The sequence below is a fragment of the Mesoplodon densirostris genome, chromosome 15 (assembly GCF_025265405.1).
Source record: "Mesoplodon densirostris isolate mMesDen1 chromosome 15, mMesDen1 primary haplotype, whole genome shotgun sequence".
Taxonomy (NCBI): domain Eukaryota; kingdom Metazoa; phylum Chordata; class Mammalia; order Artiodactyla; family Ziphiidae; genus Mesoplodon; species Mesoplodon densirostris.
In genome coordinates this window covers 42,895,862-42,911,631 of record NC_082675.1, presented here as the reverse complement: position 1 = coordinate 42,911,631, position 15,770 = coordinate 42,895,862, and the positions used below count along the sequence as shown (strand labels likewise).

General features: G+C 36.5%; 1 protein-coding gene, 1 long non-coding RNA gene and 1 other non-coding gene across 4 annotated transcripts in view; 2 read left to right on the top strand and 1 right to left on the bottom strand.

The window, feature by feature from the left end:
* Positions 1-3,482, top strand: part of LOC132502340 (uncharacterized) — a 32,246-nt gene extending 28,764 nt beyond the window's left edge. The window contains exon 3 of the long non-coding RNA XR_009534478.1: positions 3,339-3,482. This is a non-coding gene — a long non-coding RNA (uncharacterized LOC132502340). The remainder of the gene's footprint in view (positions 1-3,338) is intronic.
* The window catches only part of PSMA8 (proteasome 20S subunit alpha 8), a 30,409-nt gene that overhangs the window by 6,474 nt on the left and 8,165 nt on the right, over positions 1-15,770 (bottom strand). Inside the window, exons 2-4 of one of the 2 annotated variants that reach the window (XM_060118133.1) lie at positions 9,787-9,913; positions 5,089-5,231; positions 1,600-1,722 (exon numbers count right to left, since the gene is read on the bottom strand). In XM_060118133.1, coding sequence (XP_059974116.1) covers positions 1,600-1,722; positions 5,089-5,231; positions 9,787-9,913 — 393 coding nt within the window. The remainder of the gene's footprint in view (positions 1-1,599; positions 1,723-5,088; positions 5,232-9,786; positions 9,914-15,770) is intronic. The other variant, XM_060118134.1, reaches the window with a different exon arrangement.
* TRNAW-CCA (transfer RNA tryptophan (anticodon CCA)) lies at positions 14,322-14,394 on the top strand. The gene has a single exon. It is a non-coding gene; the product is annotated as a tRNA-Trp (tRNA).

Here is a 15,770-nt window from a genome sequence, read left to right as displayed (position 1 = left end):
GTGTGTGTGTGCACAGGCTCACGCTGTTCACACCCTCCCCACCTCCACCACGTGGCCTTGCAGTACCACAGCAGCAGTTTCAGACCTGAGTGATAAATGAAATCCCCAACAATTAAAAAAATTTCCATAATTTTCCTGGCTGACCTTGAAATGAAATAAAAATGCTTCTCTATATAACCCCCAGGGAGCAACCAAATTAAAATAGAAAATTATGTAAACTTGGAAATTGTTATCATATTGAAATGAAAGGTCAGGATGTAATGATAAATGTAAACAGAAGATGGCAGACTTCAAAATATTTAGAGAAAGATTGAGTGTAATAATTTGTTTTGTTTAGGGCATAGATTTGGGAGGCACATGAAATCTAGTACCTGTAAAAGATTTCTAACCGGCAGAAAAAAAGTCTGGCATTTGCATCAGGTAAATTCATAGTTTCTGGTTACCAATTAGATTGTCCAGATAGCTTTTTTTTTTTTTTTTTTTTTTTTTTTTTTGCTGTACGCGGGCCTCTCACTGCTGTGGCCTCTCCCGTTGCGGAGCACAGGCTCCGGACACACAGGCCCCGCGGCCATGGCTCGCGGGCCCAGCCGCTCCGCGGCATGTGGGATCCTCCGGGATCGGGGCACGAACCCGTGTCCCCTGCATCGGCAGGCGGACTCTCAACCACTGCGCCACCAGGGAGGCCCCAGATAGCTTTTTAAGATGTGCCCTTAATAACGCAAGTATTCAGATCTTTGTGGCAAGAATATAATCCACTCTTTTACTGGCCTGGTTAACTCATAACCGTCTTATGAGTATGGTCAGCTAAAATCAAATCCTTTAGTTAATACAGGTTTAAAGACCAAGGTAGTATTTCCCATGAATTTATTTGGCCCTTAATAATAGTAAAATAAGCTTTTTATAAAATTATTTAAAGCCTGAGTGTTTAAACTTTTAATAAAGTCAAAATCACTTAGACTCTATAGTATATAGTCTTATTCTTATATATGAGAATATACAAAAATTCACTTCTGCAAGCTGTCACTAGTTTCCCTAAGCCCTAGACTTTTGTATTAGATTTGAGTTTACCATTAAACAAAGTTAGCAGTTGGGTACTAAAACGAGTAACAACTTATCTGGAAAACAAACTATGTTCCAGGAATTATGTGGATACAACTGCCAGGTACTGACACATAGGTATAGATTCATAGTTTGGGGTGCTTTGACTCTCCTAGAATAGAGGATATATTAAAGATTTCACCATGAGATTTAAAAGCTCATTTAATTCTTTACTGAAAACAAAAAGACTATTTCTACTCAAAGCAAGCATCCTACTAATATGGAGGAATGAATGATGAAAAGAAACTGGGTATTTATCTTACTTTGCCATTTATATACATTTTGGTTTGTCACATTTTTCAAAAGTAAAGATCCTGTGATTAATAAACCAAAGTGTTTCTTTATCCATCCAAAACCATCATACTTTCTGACTAGCTAAATTGTTACATAAAGTTTATACTACCATCAATATTTTAGTACAACATAATTTGTTGTCAGGTCCCTGAAAGCGATAAAGCACCTACTCAAATTCTAAAATACATTAACAAATTCATGACTCACCTTCCAAGCATGATAAGCACCAGAAGGATCAGTCTGATATAATCTTGGGATACCATCATCATCAAAACCTACAATTAAGGCAGAAATACCAAAAGGTCTTCGTCCATTGCTTTGCGTATATTTCTGAAAAATAAAATGTTTTCATGACTACTTTCTATATAAGGCCTTTTAAAGAAAGGACAACACTATTACTTATCAAATAACAAATTCCAATAGTAAAGTATTCCTGATAAAATGATCTTTATTAATTACTATTGTGTATAACTTCAAGATCCTCTTCCTTTTTCTGTACTAACCACAATCCATGATGAAAATTTTAAGAAATAAATGTACACAGTAAAATAAAATTGTAAGTTTCTTATGTATGGTCTTAAATTTGTTTTCTCGTTGCCTTATGTAAGTTTGGTAACATAACTACACTGTAATCCTTTTTCTTACTTCAGAGAACTGTGCACGTCATACCATTTTGGTTCCCAATAAAGCTGATTTCAATGAGCTGTGCTTTGGAAGCATGTCCTTGGTTTACTTTGAGGGACACTTTGTTATTATCAAGTATTCTTACTTGATACTATTCCTATCAAGTATATTCTGTTCACTATACCAAGTTATCTCTCTATAAAAACCCAACTAAGATACTTCTTTCAGTACCAAGACAAGGAACCTCTGTTTCTCTTGAAGAAAAAATATGTTTTTTCCTGACTGACAGTGGGGCACTGGAAACTAATGGTATTTTTTACTTTAGTGCCAGGAACTTTCTGAATTTGTGCTCTAGGGAGTGGAATTCACACTAATTCTGAGACTGGCATCCACAGAAGTTGTGCAGAGAGGCAGCCCTGGCAGAAAACTCAGGACTACATTTGTAGGCAACTGTAGGAACTGTGTATACCTCTATGGCTTGAGATGGCTTTATACTAGCTTTCTTCTCGGACGTGTCTACATATCTATTTTTAAATTTTAATTGTATTATATCTATATTTATAGGCCACTTTAAGTTTCGGGGTTTTTTGAGGGTTTTTTTTTTGGCTTCATGGCTTGTGGGATCTTAGTTCCCAGACCAGGGATTGAACCCGGGCCCCCTGCAGTGGAAGCATGGAGTCCTAACCACTGGACCGCCAGGGAATCACAAACCACTTTAAATTTTGAATGCAAATAGTGAGTTAAAACATAAACTCTTTTTTTAAATAATATACTTTTATTTTTTATAAATTTATTTATTTTTATTTTTGGCTGCGTTGGGTCTTCATTGATGCGCGGTCTTTCTCTAGCTGTGGTGAGCAGTGGCTACTCTTCGTTGCAGTGCGTGGGCTTCCCATTACGGTGGCTTTTCTTGTTGCAGAGCACAGGCTCTAGGCACGTGGGCTTTCGTAGTTGTGGCACGCAGGCTCAGTAGTTGTGGCTCACAGACTCTAGAGCATAGGCTCAGTAGTTGTGGCGCACGGGCTTAGTTGCTTAGCAGCATGTGGGATCTTCCTGGATAAGGGATCGAACCCATGTCCCCTGCATTGGCAGGCAGATTCTTAACCACTGCACCACCAGGGAAGTCCACAATATAAATTCTTAAAGAATAGGGTTTGTCTTTTTTCTCTGTATTTCCTAATGTTCCTAGTTCACACCTAGGTATGAAGTAGATGTTTTGTAAATATACTTTAAGGAGAGAAACTTTTACCTTATTTGCTTAACTGACCACTTTTTTTGTTTTGTTTTGTTTTGGCTGCACCGTGCTGCATGTGGGATCTTAGTTCCTCCACCAAGGATCAAACCCGCGCCCCCTGCACTGGAAGTGTGGAGTCGTAACCACTGGACCTCAAGGGAAGTATTAATCAACCACTTTTTAATGAAAAAGTAACACACGCACAACTTAAAATAATTTAAAAGAACAAAAGGCGTACATGGGGATAACTCTTTTGTCCCAGAGCCTCAGCTTCCTCCTCAGTAGCAACCCCACTGTTACAGATTCACAATGTATATTTCTATAAATGTTCCATGCATAATAGCTTTTGTATTTCCAAAAGAAAAGCTGAAAACCACAATTGGGAACCTTGTATACACAATGTTCTGCACCTTGTTTTTTGGTGAGTACCTTTTAACTACTGGGAAAATCAAAGCAAAGAAAAAAGAAAAACAGAACAATATAAAAATGTTGAACTTTCTTGAAACATGAATTAAATTTTTAAAAATGTATGTAATCTAAAACCTTAATATCTAGAATATATAGAACCTATTAAAAAATCTCTATGTAGACGAATGGTAAAATCCATGCCAGGAAGTATTCTAAATGCTTTAAAATGTACTAAATCATTTAATCCATACTGCAATTCAACAAACATTATTGTAACATTCATTTTATAAATAAGAAAATTGAGGCAAAACAGGCTAAATAGTTTCCCCAAGGCATTAACTAGGAAGTAGCAAAGTCAGGATTTAAATCCCAAAATTCTGGCTCCTGGGAGTACATTCTTAACTACTAGAGTGCCTGTCAAAAGGAAAGATAGTTTACACTGGGAGAAATGAAAATAGCAAACCAACATGTGGAAAAAAATTGACCTTACTACTAATTATAAAATACAAATTAAAACAACTATTACAGTACGTTATACTTATTTGCAAAATAAAAGAAAAATGAAAAACCCAATGCTGATGATTCTTCAGGGATGTATTTATGCATTGCTAGTTGTACAATAAAAATTTGTTCAATCTTTTTAGAAAGCAATTTAGCTACGTATAACAAGAGTCTTAAAACTAATTACAATCTCTAAACTAGTAAATCCATACTGAAAATTAATTTAACAATATAATTCAAAAAAGAAAAAGAGAAGCTGTGACAAAGATAGAGTAATGTTATTAAAGCAGCAGATTGAGAGAGAGACAGAGAGAAAGGCAGAGAGAGAGAGAGAAAAGGAGAAAAGGAAAGAAACTGGAAACAACCTAAATAATTACCAGATAGCAACTAGAAACAGTACTATATAGTTCGTAAGGATGGTAAGTATAAGGAGATGTTGCCATATTTAAAGAACAAAGAAAATGATAATAAATGAAACAATACTTGTATGCATCATGATTATACTAAATGGCAAATCATGTATCTACACATGGACTCAGAAGAAGTCATATCTAAACTTGATCAGTTGTGTTTAGCTTTGTAGGTGAAAGAATCATGGGTATTTCTTTGGAAAACTTTAAAACATGTGTTTTACTGCTACATCTCTGATGTAGAAATCTGTACAACTGTAGAAATCTCCTTAAAAGGTTACTCATTTTTTAAAATTTAATATAATTCTCAGAATTGACATTGATTGAGATTTCTGATATCAAATCAATCCACTCCACTGGAATAAGAATGTGAGTTTGAAGTTAAGTGTGAGAAATAATAAGGAATTTAGGATGTTTTAATAGACTAAATGGTTGGAGTGACTGTAGTATTCCCATGACAGGACCCATAATGATAGAAAAGAAGAAAACTTGAAGAAATCTGTTGGAATACTGGCTTACCTGCTTTAAGGTTGCTATGAAGCGAGTTATATATTCTACAGTGACTGGGTCCTCAACTGTAAGCTTATGACTCTGGCACTCCACACGAGCTCTGCTTATTACTACTCTTGCATCAGCAGTCAGTCCTATAAAAGTAGTCAATATATTACAAAAAAAGGATGACATTTTTTCTTGTCAAAAGGGTTTTGGCCACCATGATATTTTTCTTGTAACATCCTTTGTTTTTTCCAATATATGTTCTTAATAAAGGATTTATAAAATAGACTATAACTCATCCTAAATTAGTTTCCTTCATTTGATCCATTCTTATTTACTTTTTAAAGAAAATTGTTTTAAAGAATAATGTTTAAACACTAATGTTGTCACCTATTTCCCAAAGATCAAAATGGTTTAATTCACACGACAGTAAGTCCCCTACATACGAACGAGTTCTGTTCCGAAAGTGCATTCATAAGTCCAATTTGTTCCTAAGTCCAACAAAGTTAGCCTAGGTACCCAACGAACACAATTGGCTATAGAGTACTGTACTGTAATAGGTTTATAATACTTTTCACACAAATAATAAACAAACACTAAAAATAAAGAAAACATTTTTAATCTTACAGTACAGTACCTTGAAAAGTACAGTAGTACAGTACAACAGCTGGCATACAGGGGCTGGCATCGAGTGAACAGGCAAGAAGAGTTACTGAGTGGAGGAGGCAGAGGAGGTGGGAGATGGTAGAGCTGAAGGATCGTCAGCAATAGAAGACGGAGGGCAAGATGCAATTTCACTCACGCCTGACGTTGATGGCACAGGTTCTGCTTCCTTGCTGGATTCAATTCTATCTACATGCTTGAAAAAACGATCCAGTGATGTCTGGGTAGTAGCTCTTTTTTTCTCGTCATAGATGACACGGTAGCCTGGACTGCATTCTGAATGGCTGCTGCAACCTTCATGTACCATTCTATGTTCGGGTCCTGTCCTCAGAAACTAACAGCGCCTCGTCAAATAAAGAAAATCCCCTTGTTATTTCCTGCGTTGAGAATCTCTTCAGTTCTTCAGCAGTACCAGCTACATCACTGCTGCTTTTACCCTTGCTTCCGGATATCCTGGGCTTGAAATAAAGATACTGTTCTACTGTACTCTATACAGTACTGTAAAGTACATAAAAGCACAACCACTTGTAGAGGATGCACACACATGACAATGTACGCCAGACACGTGAACTAACTTATGTGATTGGACATGTGAAGACCTGTTTGCATCTTTGAAAGTTCTCAACTCGAAGGTTCGTATGTAGGGGACTTACTGTAGCTGGTTTGATTATTAGGTTTTATTAAATTTAAAAAAATCGTAGTCATATTTTTAAAAACTTTTTTGAGAAGATATCAGTGGCAGATTGTTCAAAGGTTGATGGTCTATCCTAATTCCAGAACCAAGATACTTATTACCTAAACCATGAAGTAAGCTGGATTTCTTCTTATGGAAACAATGAGTATTACTTCATTATCAAACAGCATTCAATCTGCATTCAGTGTAACTGTGACATGTCACTTCTCAGCTTTTTGTCTAAGATTAGGTGTTTGAAAATCAGGAATGTTAAAACAGAAAAAGAAGGGAATTCCCTGGTGGTCCAGTGTTTAGGACTCTGTGCTTCCACTGCCGATGGCCCGGGTTCAATCCCTGGTCGGGGAACTAAGATCCCACAAACCATGGGGCCAAAAAAGAGAAAGAAAGAAAGAAAAAACTTCATCTTGCTTTTGTCATACCAAAACATCATGTGATGAATTCTCAACACTTCTAATAAGGAGATAGAAGGTGTTTCTACCAAAAGAAAAACAAACTGACCAAAACCTTAAAATGGATTCTAATAATTACAAACATTTCTACTAAAGACTTTTTTGGCATTTGACCTTTCTGTCACCATTTTCTTTCTTTCTCCACTCTCTTAATATCATATTGCCCCCAAAATTCTTTCACAAAATCTCTGAAACAGCCGTTTCCCACATAACCATCAGCCTTTTGCAGTCACAGACTCTTGTTTCCCTTCCACACCATTTCAAAACGTGTTTCTACAAACCTGGAAGAACTGTCAGCTCCTGAAGACAGTTAACAGTAACCAACAATGAAGACGTTGTCAGAATACGCCGCTGTTAAGAACACTCTAACATTCATGAGTAGGGCGTGAATTATAATCAGATACTCAGTTAAAGAAGAGAAGCTGATTCTCTTCTCTTTGCAAAGGTTATCTGAGAGAAAGAAATGGGAACAGACTGACTTAGCCTACCCTATAGACTAAAAGCTTCACTCAACTTAAAAATATGATCAGAAAGGAGATTTTGAAGTACAGTTTTCCCCTTTACATTGTAAATATGGTCCAAAACTACAGAAAAATAAAAGTATCATATTTAGAAAGTAGTAATGTAACTACTTCAAGGAAAAAAATAAGTGATAAATTTGTCAAACCATACGAGTAACATAGTTGTGTATATGTGTCTGATTTTAACATAAGAACTAGCAATTATACAAATCAATACTAAATGGCTAGGAAAAAGAGAGCCACTTCTATTTAAAGATACATTGAAAAGTGCAAATTCACTTCCTTTATAAATAGACAACCTATAGAAGAAATGAGTCCTCAGTCTGTTGCTTTTAAATTTATACAACTTTAACTTGAAAATGCTATCATAATGTTATCTTTGCAAAGAACCAAATCTCGGGTCCATTGCTTTTTCTCTATTGTTTTCCTATTCTCTATTTTACATATCTCTGCTCTAATCTTTATTATTTCCTTCCTTCTGCTGCCTTTGGGTTTATAGTTTGTTCTTCTTTTACTAGTTCTTAATGTAAAGTTAGATTGCTAAATTGAAATCTTTCTGTTTTTTTTTTTTTTTTTTGCCATACGCGGGCCTCTCACTGTTGTGGCCTCTCCCGTTGCGGAGCACAGGCTCCGGACGCGCAGGCTCAGCAGCCATGGCTCACGGGCCCAGCTGCTCCGCAGCATGTGGGATCCTCCCGAACCGGGGCACAAACCCGTGTCCCCTGCATCGGCAGGTGGTCTCTCAACCACTGTGCCACCAGGGAAGCCCTCTTTTTTTTAATGTAAGCATTTATAGCTATAAATTTTCCTCTTAGCAATCCTTCTGCTGCATCCCGTAAGTTTTGTATGTTGTGTTTTCATTTTCGTTTGTCTCAAGATATTCTCTAATTTCTCTTGTGATTTCTTCTTTGATTCATGGGGGTTTTTTTTAGGTGTACTCTTTAACTTCCACATATTGTATATTTTTCAATTTTTCTTCTGCTCTTGATTTCTAGTTTTATTCAATTTTGGTCAGAAAAAATACTTTGTATGATTTCAACCTTTTAAAATTTATTAAGACTTGTTCTGTGGCAAAATGATTCCTTTTATAAGACAGTAAGGTAAAGGCTATTTGTTGCTCAATGAAGTTTTTAAACTTCAATACAAAATTTTTGTTTTGAAAAAACACAATTAGAAAAGGAGCAAAAAGAAAAAAAAAGACAAGAAACATGTCTTGTTTGCTATACAGTGGCAAATAAACACATAAAAATATGTTCAACATCATTAGCTATGAGGCAAATGCAAATTAAATCCAACAAGAGATTTCACGACACACCTACACAAATGTCTAAAATAAAAAATAGTAACAACACCAAATGCTAATGAGGATGCAGAGAATATGAATCATTCATACATTGTGAGCAAGAATGCAAAATAGTACAGCCTCTCTGGAAAACAATTTGGCGGTCTTTTATTAGACTAAACATGCATTATTATATGACCCAGCAACTGTGCTCAAGCATTTATCCCAGAAAAGTGAAAACCTACGTTCACGCAAAAACCTGTACACGAATGTTCACACCAGCATTATTTGTAATAGGCAAAAATTGGAAATAATCCAAATGTCCTTTAATTGGTGAGTTGTTAGCAAAGTGTGGTATATCCTGTACCATGGAATACTATTCAGCAATAAAAAGCAATGGCGTAATGACGTATGCAGTAACTTGGATGAACTGCAAGGGAATTATGCTGAACAAGAAAAGCCAATATGAAAAGGTTATATACCACATGATTTTATTCATACAACATTCTCATGCAAAATTACACAGATAGAGAATAGATTAGTAGTTGCCAGATGTCAGACACAAGAAGGAGGAATAGCATGATATAGCCCTGTGATGACCAAAGAGTTGTATATCTTTATTTTGGTGATGGCTACATGAATGTACGCATGTTAAATATTAAACCTACACACACACACACAAATGCATGCAAATGAATGCACGTAGAGCTGGTGAAATCTGGATAAGCTCTGTGGCTTATACCAATGTCAATTTACTGGTTTTTAAAGATGTTACCTTTGGAGGAAACTGGGTAAAGGGGACTTCCCTGTGTTGTTTTGTAACTTCCTAAGTATAATTATTTCAAAGTAAAAAGTTTAAAAAGAAAACAGCTACCTAAAGTTATAATTAAGGTAATATATTTCTTTTAAAATTTATGTTTTATTAAAGCTCAGTATCAGAAATGCTGGTTTAGAGTTGTGATTTCCCAAAAAAATAAGGCATACTGTTTATGTTTAATAAGAAATGGAGTTTAGCTCTATATGTTGTATAAATATTGCATAACAGCTACAGAGGGGCCAACTGTTACCCTACTACACCAAGATACTCTATCATTATTGTAGGTCCCTAAGTACCTGCAAAAGCCATGCAGACATGGTCATCAAGGGCACAAATTTTCCTCACAGTTCTTTCACCTTGAAGCTTGGCAACAGATTTTTTTTCGACCCCAAGCACAACTATATCAGCACCTCGAATTCCAACCTGTTGAGTCATTAAAAAAACATAACGAGTTATCATTTTCAACACTAAAATCAAATTATTCTAACATATGACTTATGGAGAAAGGCTCTTCCTTAACCTTCAATAAAAATGAGAAAAGAAGACTTCTAAGAAAATAGATGCATAGGTATAGGCTTACTAGAAGTTCATTTCCCAAACTCAAAGCAAAGATAAATAGGTATAAACTAGAAGAATATACCACCAATGCTGAAACTACGTGAGTGTCCTAATCTCATACAGTACACCTAAAGAAGTACTATCTCAATAAAGAAAAAAATTTAACCCAAATGAAAGAAGATGCTGGAAATACATGTGAATTCCTTATAGAATGGGTAGTACCAGTGCTGGTGGTAGGAGAAGTAGTATAGAAAGTCAAGTAGAAAAAATCCTGAAAGCTCTCCCATGAATCTCACAATTTGGAGGGATAAGGAATAGGGGCCATAAGTAGCCAAGAGAAAGACCAAATGCCCTCATGCTACATCAGTGATAAGGAAAACCTCAATGCAAACATGAATATAACAAGAAGAATCACTATTGCTCCACTCTCCATTCCTTCACTTGGGAAGGAAGTGGGAAAAAGTTTAAAGAATAATGTATAAGGGTAGTAGCTCTCAGATAGGGACTTCTGGGAAACATGACCCTTTTCTCAGGGGTTCAAGAGTAATCTATGAGAATTTTAATTCTGTATTACAATGGTAATGTAAATATTTTGAGAGGCATTTGTGTTTTATGATTGCCTTGTGACCAAGTGTGGTATTAGTACAGTTTTATACAATATAATTATGCAAAAAGGTGTGCTTGAATTAGTATTATTGAAGTAAAAATATAGAACAAGTTAAATATATAAAATTAGATCTGAGACTACATCTTCCAGTTAAGTAAAACACAGACAATTTGTCAAGGCTTTTGCTCTTATTGTTCCCTTACTTCAAGTCTGTCAGTTTATCCAATAGTCCTTCTCTTACCATTCTATCCAACATCAGCTACCCTCCCCCCACATCCCACCCTCACCTAATACACACATGTCAAACTTTATACCCTACAGGGAATATGCCTTTCTACCAAGCCATGGGACATTATAACACTTTAACATATATTAGAAGTCAAAAAAAATCTCAATATTTTCCCAAAATTGAAATAAATCCAATTCAATTCATTGATCACAAGAGAACACAATATGTAGCTCTCACCTAAATAATTTTTGACTTGATAAAGTGATTAAAACTGTCAAAACAGACTATTTAGAAAATGTTTATAATGAAAATCCTAATATTAAAGTCTTCTGTGGATGAAATTAAGCTCAGAAGAAAATTCATAATCTCACTTTATAAAATCAAGTAAAAATTAAGAATTCATTCAAGAAGATCAAAAAGGAATAAAAATACTTAAGCTAAACTTAAGAGGTGAAGTAAGGCAAAAGCAGAAATTAATGGTTAGGGAGAAAACAATACAATTGATAAATAATAATAAGATTAAAAAAATTTTTTTTAAAAATTTTTGGCAGCACTGAGCAGCTTGCGGGATCTCAGTTCCCTGACCAAGGATTGAACCTGGACCACGGCAGTGAAAGCCCAGAATCCTAACCAATAGGCCACCAGTGGACTCCCCAAGATACGTTTTTTTAAAAGAAATAATTAAAAGCAGTATTTCAGTTAATATAGCCAAGAGGAGGAAAGGATAAAATAAATATATGTACATGTGAAAAAGTAGGAATTTAATAATTCTAAGTTAATAAATTTGAAAACCTGACTGAAAAAAGACGACAGATGAGAAAAATTTAAAATTGCTCATACTTACTCAAGAAAAGATAGAAGTCTCACTCTCACTAACCAACATGGGATAATTTCAGGAAAGAACTATTCCTCAAAAGCAAGTGTCAGACCTCGAAGGTTCATGGATAAATTCTTTCTAACCTTCTGTTATAGGTACTTCCTATGCTATTTAAATTATTCTATGGTGCAGATCAAAATTGAAATATTCCTAATGCTTTTTAAAAATTATTTTGATGGATTGATTTTTGGCTGCGCTGGGTCTTCGTTGCTGTGCGCAGGCTTTCTCTAGTTGCAGCGAGCGGGGGCTACACTTCATTGTGGTGTGTGGGCTTCTTATTGCTGTGGCTTCTTTTGTTCCGGAGCATGGGCTCTAGGCACCCGGGCTTCAGCAGTTGGAGCACGTGGGCTCATTATTTGTGGCGCACGGGCTTAGTTGCTCCGCAGCATGAGGGATCTTCCCGGACCAGGGATCGAACCCCTGTCCCCTGAATTGTCAGGCGGATTCTTAACCACTGCGCCACCAGGGAAGTCCCCCTAATGCTTTTAGGGAAAGCTATGTAACAATGTTAAAATCTGGCAAAAAGTACTAATGATTTTCACTTAGGAAACCTGATGCCCATTCAAAATGATATTCATAAATAGAATCTAGAGGTACAGAAAAATAACAATATACCATAAATAGTATGGTTCATTCCAGGAGTTTTAGGAACATCAATAAAATTAAATCTTTAAATATAAATGTTACACTGGGTAAGTGGAGATCTGTTATTTTTGGCCTTCTGATAAGAACCGAACTTCAATTGTTCTTGAAAAAATACTGAGTCTTTAGGTGGGGCTATAATGTAACCCAGCCTAGCCAAATGATAAACCCTTAAAGTTTTACTGGAAGTGTTTGGAAGACAAGATAATTCCTTCTGCTGTACCTAGAGCTGGGAGCCTGAAGCCTAGGGCTCTCTGGGAGCCACCATGTAGAGATGTTATGTCTGAGGGTGAAAGTAATAGGGAGAGGAAGCAAGAGATAGAAGGGGAGAGAGAAGGAGAGAAAGGGAGGAAGAGACACACCAGTTCTGCTGACATTGTTTGATACCCTAGCAGCCATATAGTTGAACCTGAAAGCAAGGTTTACCGCTGCTGCCTTTGGATACTTGACTCAATAGATTTACTTTTTTTGCTTAAATTAGTTTGATTTGAATTTCTGATACCAGCAACTGAAACAGTACAAACTAAAACAATCAAATAGTAAAAATAAAAAGTAAATGATAAAACTACAAAGATGTGATAAAATTCAACATCCATACCTAAATTAAAAATAACACTAGAAAAGCAGGAAGAAGATTATTTGTGAAAACTATTTCAAAGCTTGTTAAAAGTATCACAAACCAGCAGCCAGGTTCGTCTCAGAATATGAATCTCCATCCATTCAACTGTTCAAGCCAAAAATCTGGTTGACATCCTTTATCATTCCTTCTTCTACACTATCCATTTCTAATCAATCACCAAGTTTCTGTTCATTTTACCTGCAAAAGCTATCCACTTCTTCCTATCACCACTCTAGTAAAAGCAACCATCATTTCTTGCCTGCACTACATACTACTGCATATCCTAATAGGTTTTCCAGTTTCTTCTCTTGCTCCCCACCTTCCTCCTTCCATCCTCACCCTTCACTGTACCCCCATCTAGTTTCCACAAAGCAGCCAGCATGAGCATTTAAAAACATCAACAAGGTCAGATTACTCTCCAGTTGAATATCCTTCCGCTGCCCTTAGAAACTTTTTTCAGACTCCTTAGTCTTGCCAATAGAGCTGGGCATGATCTGACCCCTGCCTACTTCTACAATAGTATGTCACTGTTGTTAACCAAGCACCAGCTACACTACCTTCTTTCAAGACTTCTCAAACACAATTCTGTTTCCCTCCTCTGAGCCTTCACATGTGGTATTCCCACTGTCTGGAATGCTTCTCCTCTTATTTCACGTCTCAATTTAAATCTCACCTCAAGGAGTCCTTCTGTATTATTCTCTAAACAACCTATCTGTTTGTGCAATCAACACATTTATAATTATCTATTCATTATACTTATCTACTTATCTCTCCAAATCGTTAAATTTATGAAGGTCAAAAAAACAATCAGGCAAATCTAGATGGGGGATACTACTGAATAATTAATCCAGTCTCTTCAAAAAGTCCAAGGTGGGCTTCCCTGGTGGCGCAGTGGTTGAGAGTCTGCCTGCCAATGCAGGGGACATGGGTTCGTGCCCCGGTCCGGGAAGATCCCACATGCTGCGGAGCGGCTAGGCCCGTGAGCCATGGCCGCTGAGCCTGCGCTCCGCAATGGGAGAGGCCACAACAGTGAGAGGCCTGCGTACCGCAAAAAAAAAAAAAAAGAAAGAAGTCCAAGGCATGAAAATAAAGGGGGATGCTGTTCAAGAATAAAAGAGATATCTAACAGCTTACTGCAATGCATGGACTTTAGATTCAGACTCAAACAAAAGAACTATAAAAAGATATTTTGTAAGCAATAAGGAAAATTAGAATGTAGACTATTATAAAATATTAAGGAGTTTTTGTTAATTTCATTGGGAGTGATCATGGTTTTAAAAAAACATCTTTTTGGGGACTTCCTTGGTGGTCCAGTGGGTAGGACTCCATGCTCCCAATGCAGGGGGCCCAGGTTCGATCCCTGGCTGGGGAACTAGATCCTGCACGCGTGCCACAACAAAGAGTTCGCGTGCCACAATGAAGAGTTCGCATGCCACAACTAAGAACATGCTGCAACAAAGATCCCCTGTGCTGCAACTAAGACCCGGCACAGCCAAAGTAAATAAATAAATAATAAATAAGTATTAAAATAAATAAATAAAAATAAAAAACATCCTTTTTAATTGAGATAAATACTGAAATATTTACAGGGGAAATATCATAATATCTGGGATTTATTTTAAAATACTCCATTGAAAAATGAATTTCAACTTCAGCCTCACACCATATACAAAAATAAACTCAATATGGATCATAGAATTTGCCTGGGGACTTCCCTGGTGGTGCAGTAGTTAAGAATCCGTCTGCCAACGCAGGGTACATGGGTTCGAGCTCTGGTCCGGGAAGATCCCACATGCTGTGGAACAACTAAGCCCGTGTACCACAACTACTAAGCCTGCACTCTAGAGCCCAAGAGCCCACAACTACTGAGCCCACGTGTCACAAAAACTGAAGCCCTCGCACCTAAAGTCCATGCTCCACAATGAGAAGCCACTGCAATGAGAAATCCACGCACCACAACAAAGAGTAGCCCCTACTCACCACAACTAGAGAAAAGCCTGCACGCAGCAACGAAGACCCAACACAGCCATAAAGAAAGAAAGAAAGAAAGAAAGAAAGAAAGAAAGAAAGAATTCGCCTGTGAAGCCATCACGTCCTGAACTTTTGTTTGTTGGAAGATTTTTAATCATAGTTTCAGTTTCAGTACTTGTAATTTGTCTGTTCATATTTTCTATTTCTTCCTGGTTCATTCTTGGAAGGTTTTACCTTCTAAGAATTTCTTCTAGATTGTCCATTTTAATGGTGTATAGTTGCTTGTAGCAGTCTCTTATGAGCCTTTGTATTTCTGTGGTATCCATTGTAACTTCTCCTTTTTCATTTCTAATTTTATTAATTTGAGTCCTCTCCCTTTTTTTCTTGTTGAGTCTGGCTAAAGGTTTATCAATTTTGTTTATCTTCTCAAAGAACCAGCTTTTAGTTTCATTGATCTTTGCTATTGTTTTCTTTGTTTCTATTTCATTTATTTCTGCTCTGATCTTTATGATTTCTTTCCTTCTACTAATTTGGGTTTTCTTTTTTCTTCTCTAGTTGCTTTAGGTGTAAGGTTAGGTTGTTTATTTGAGATTTTTCTTGTTTCTTGAGGTAGGATTGTATTGCTATAAACTTCCCTCTTAGAACTGCTTTTGCTGCATCCCATAGGTTTTCATTGTCATTTATCTCTAGGGATTTTTTGATTTCCTCTTTGATTTCTTCAGTGATCCATTGGTTCTCTAGTAACATTGTTTAGCCTCCATGTGTGTGTGTGGTTTT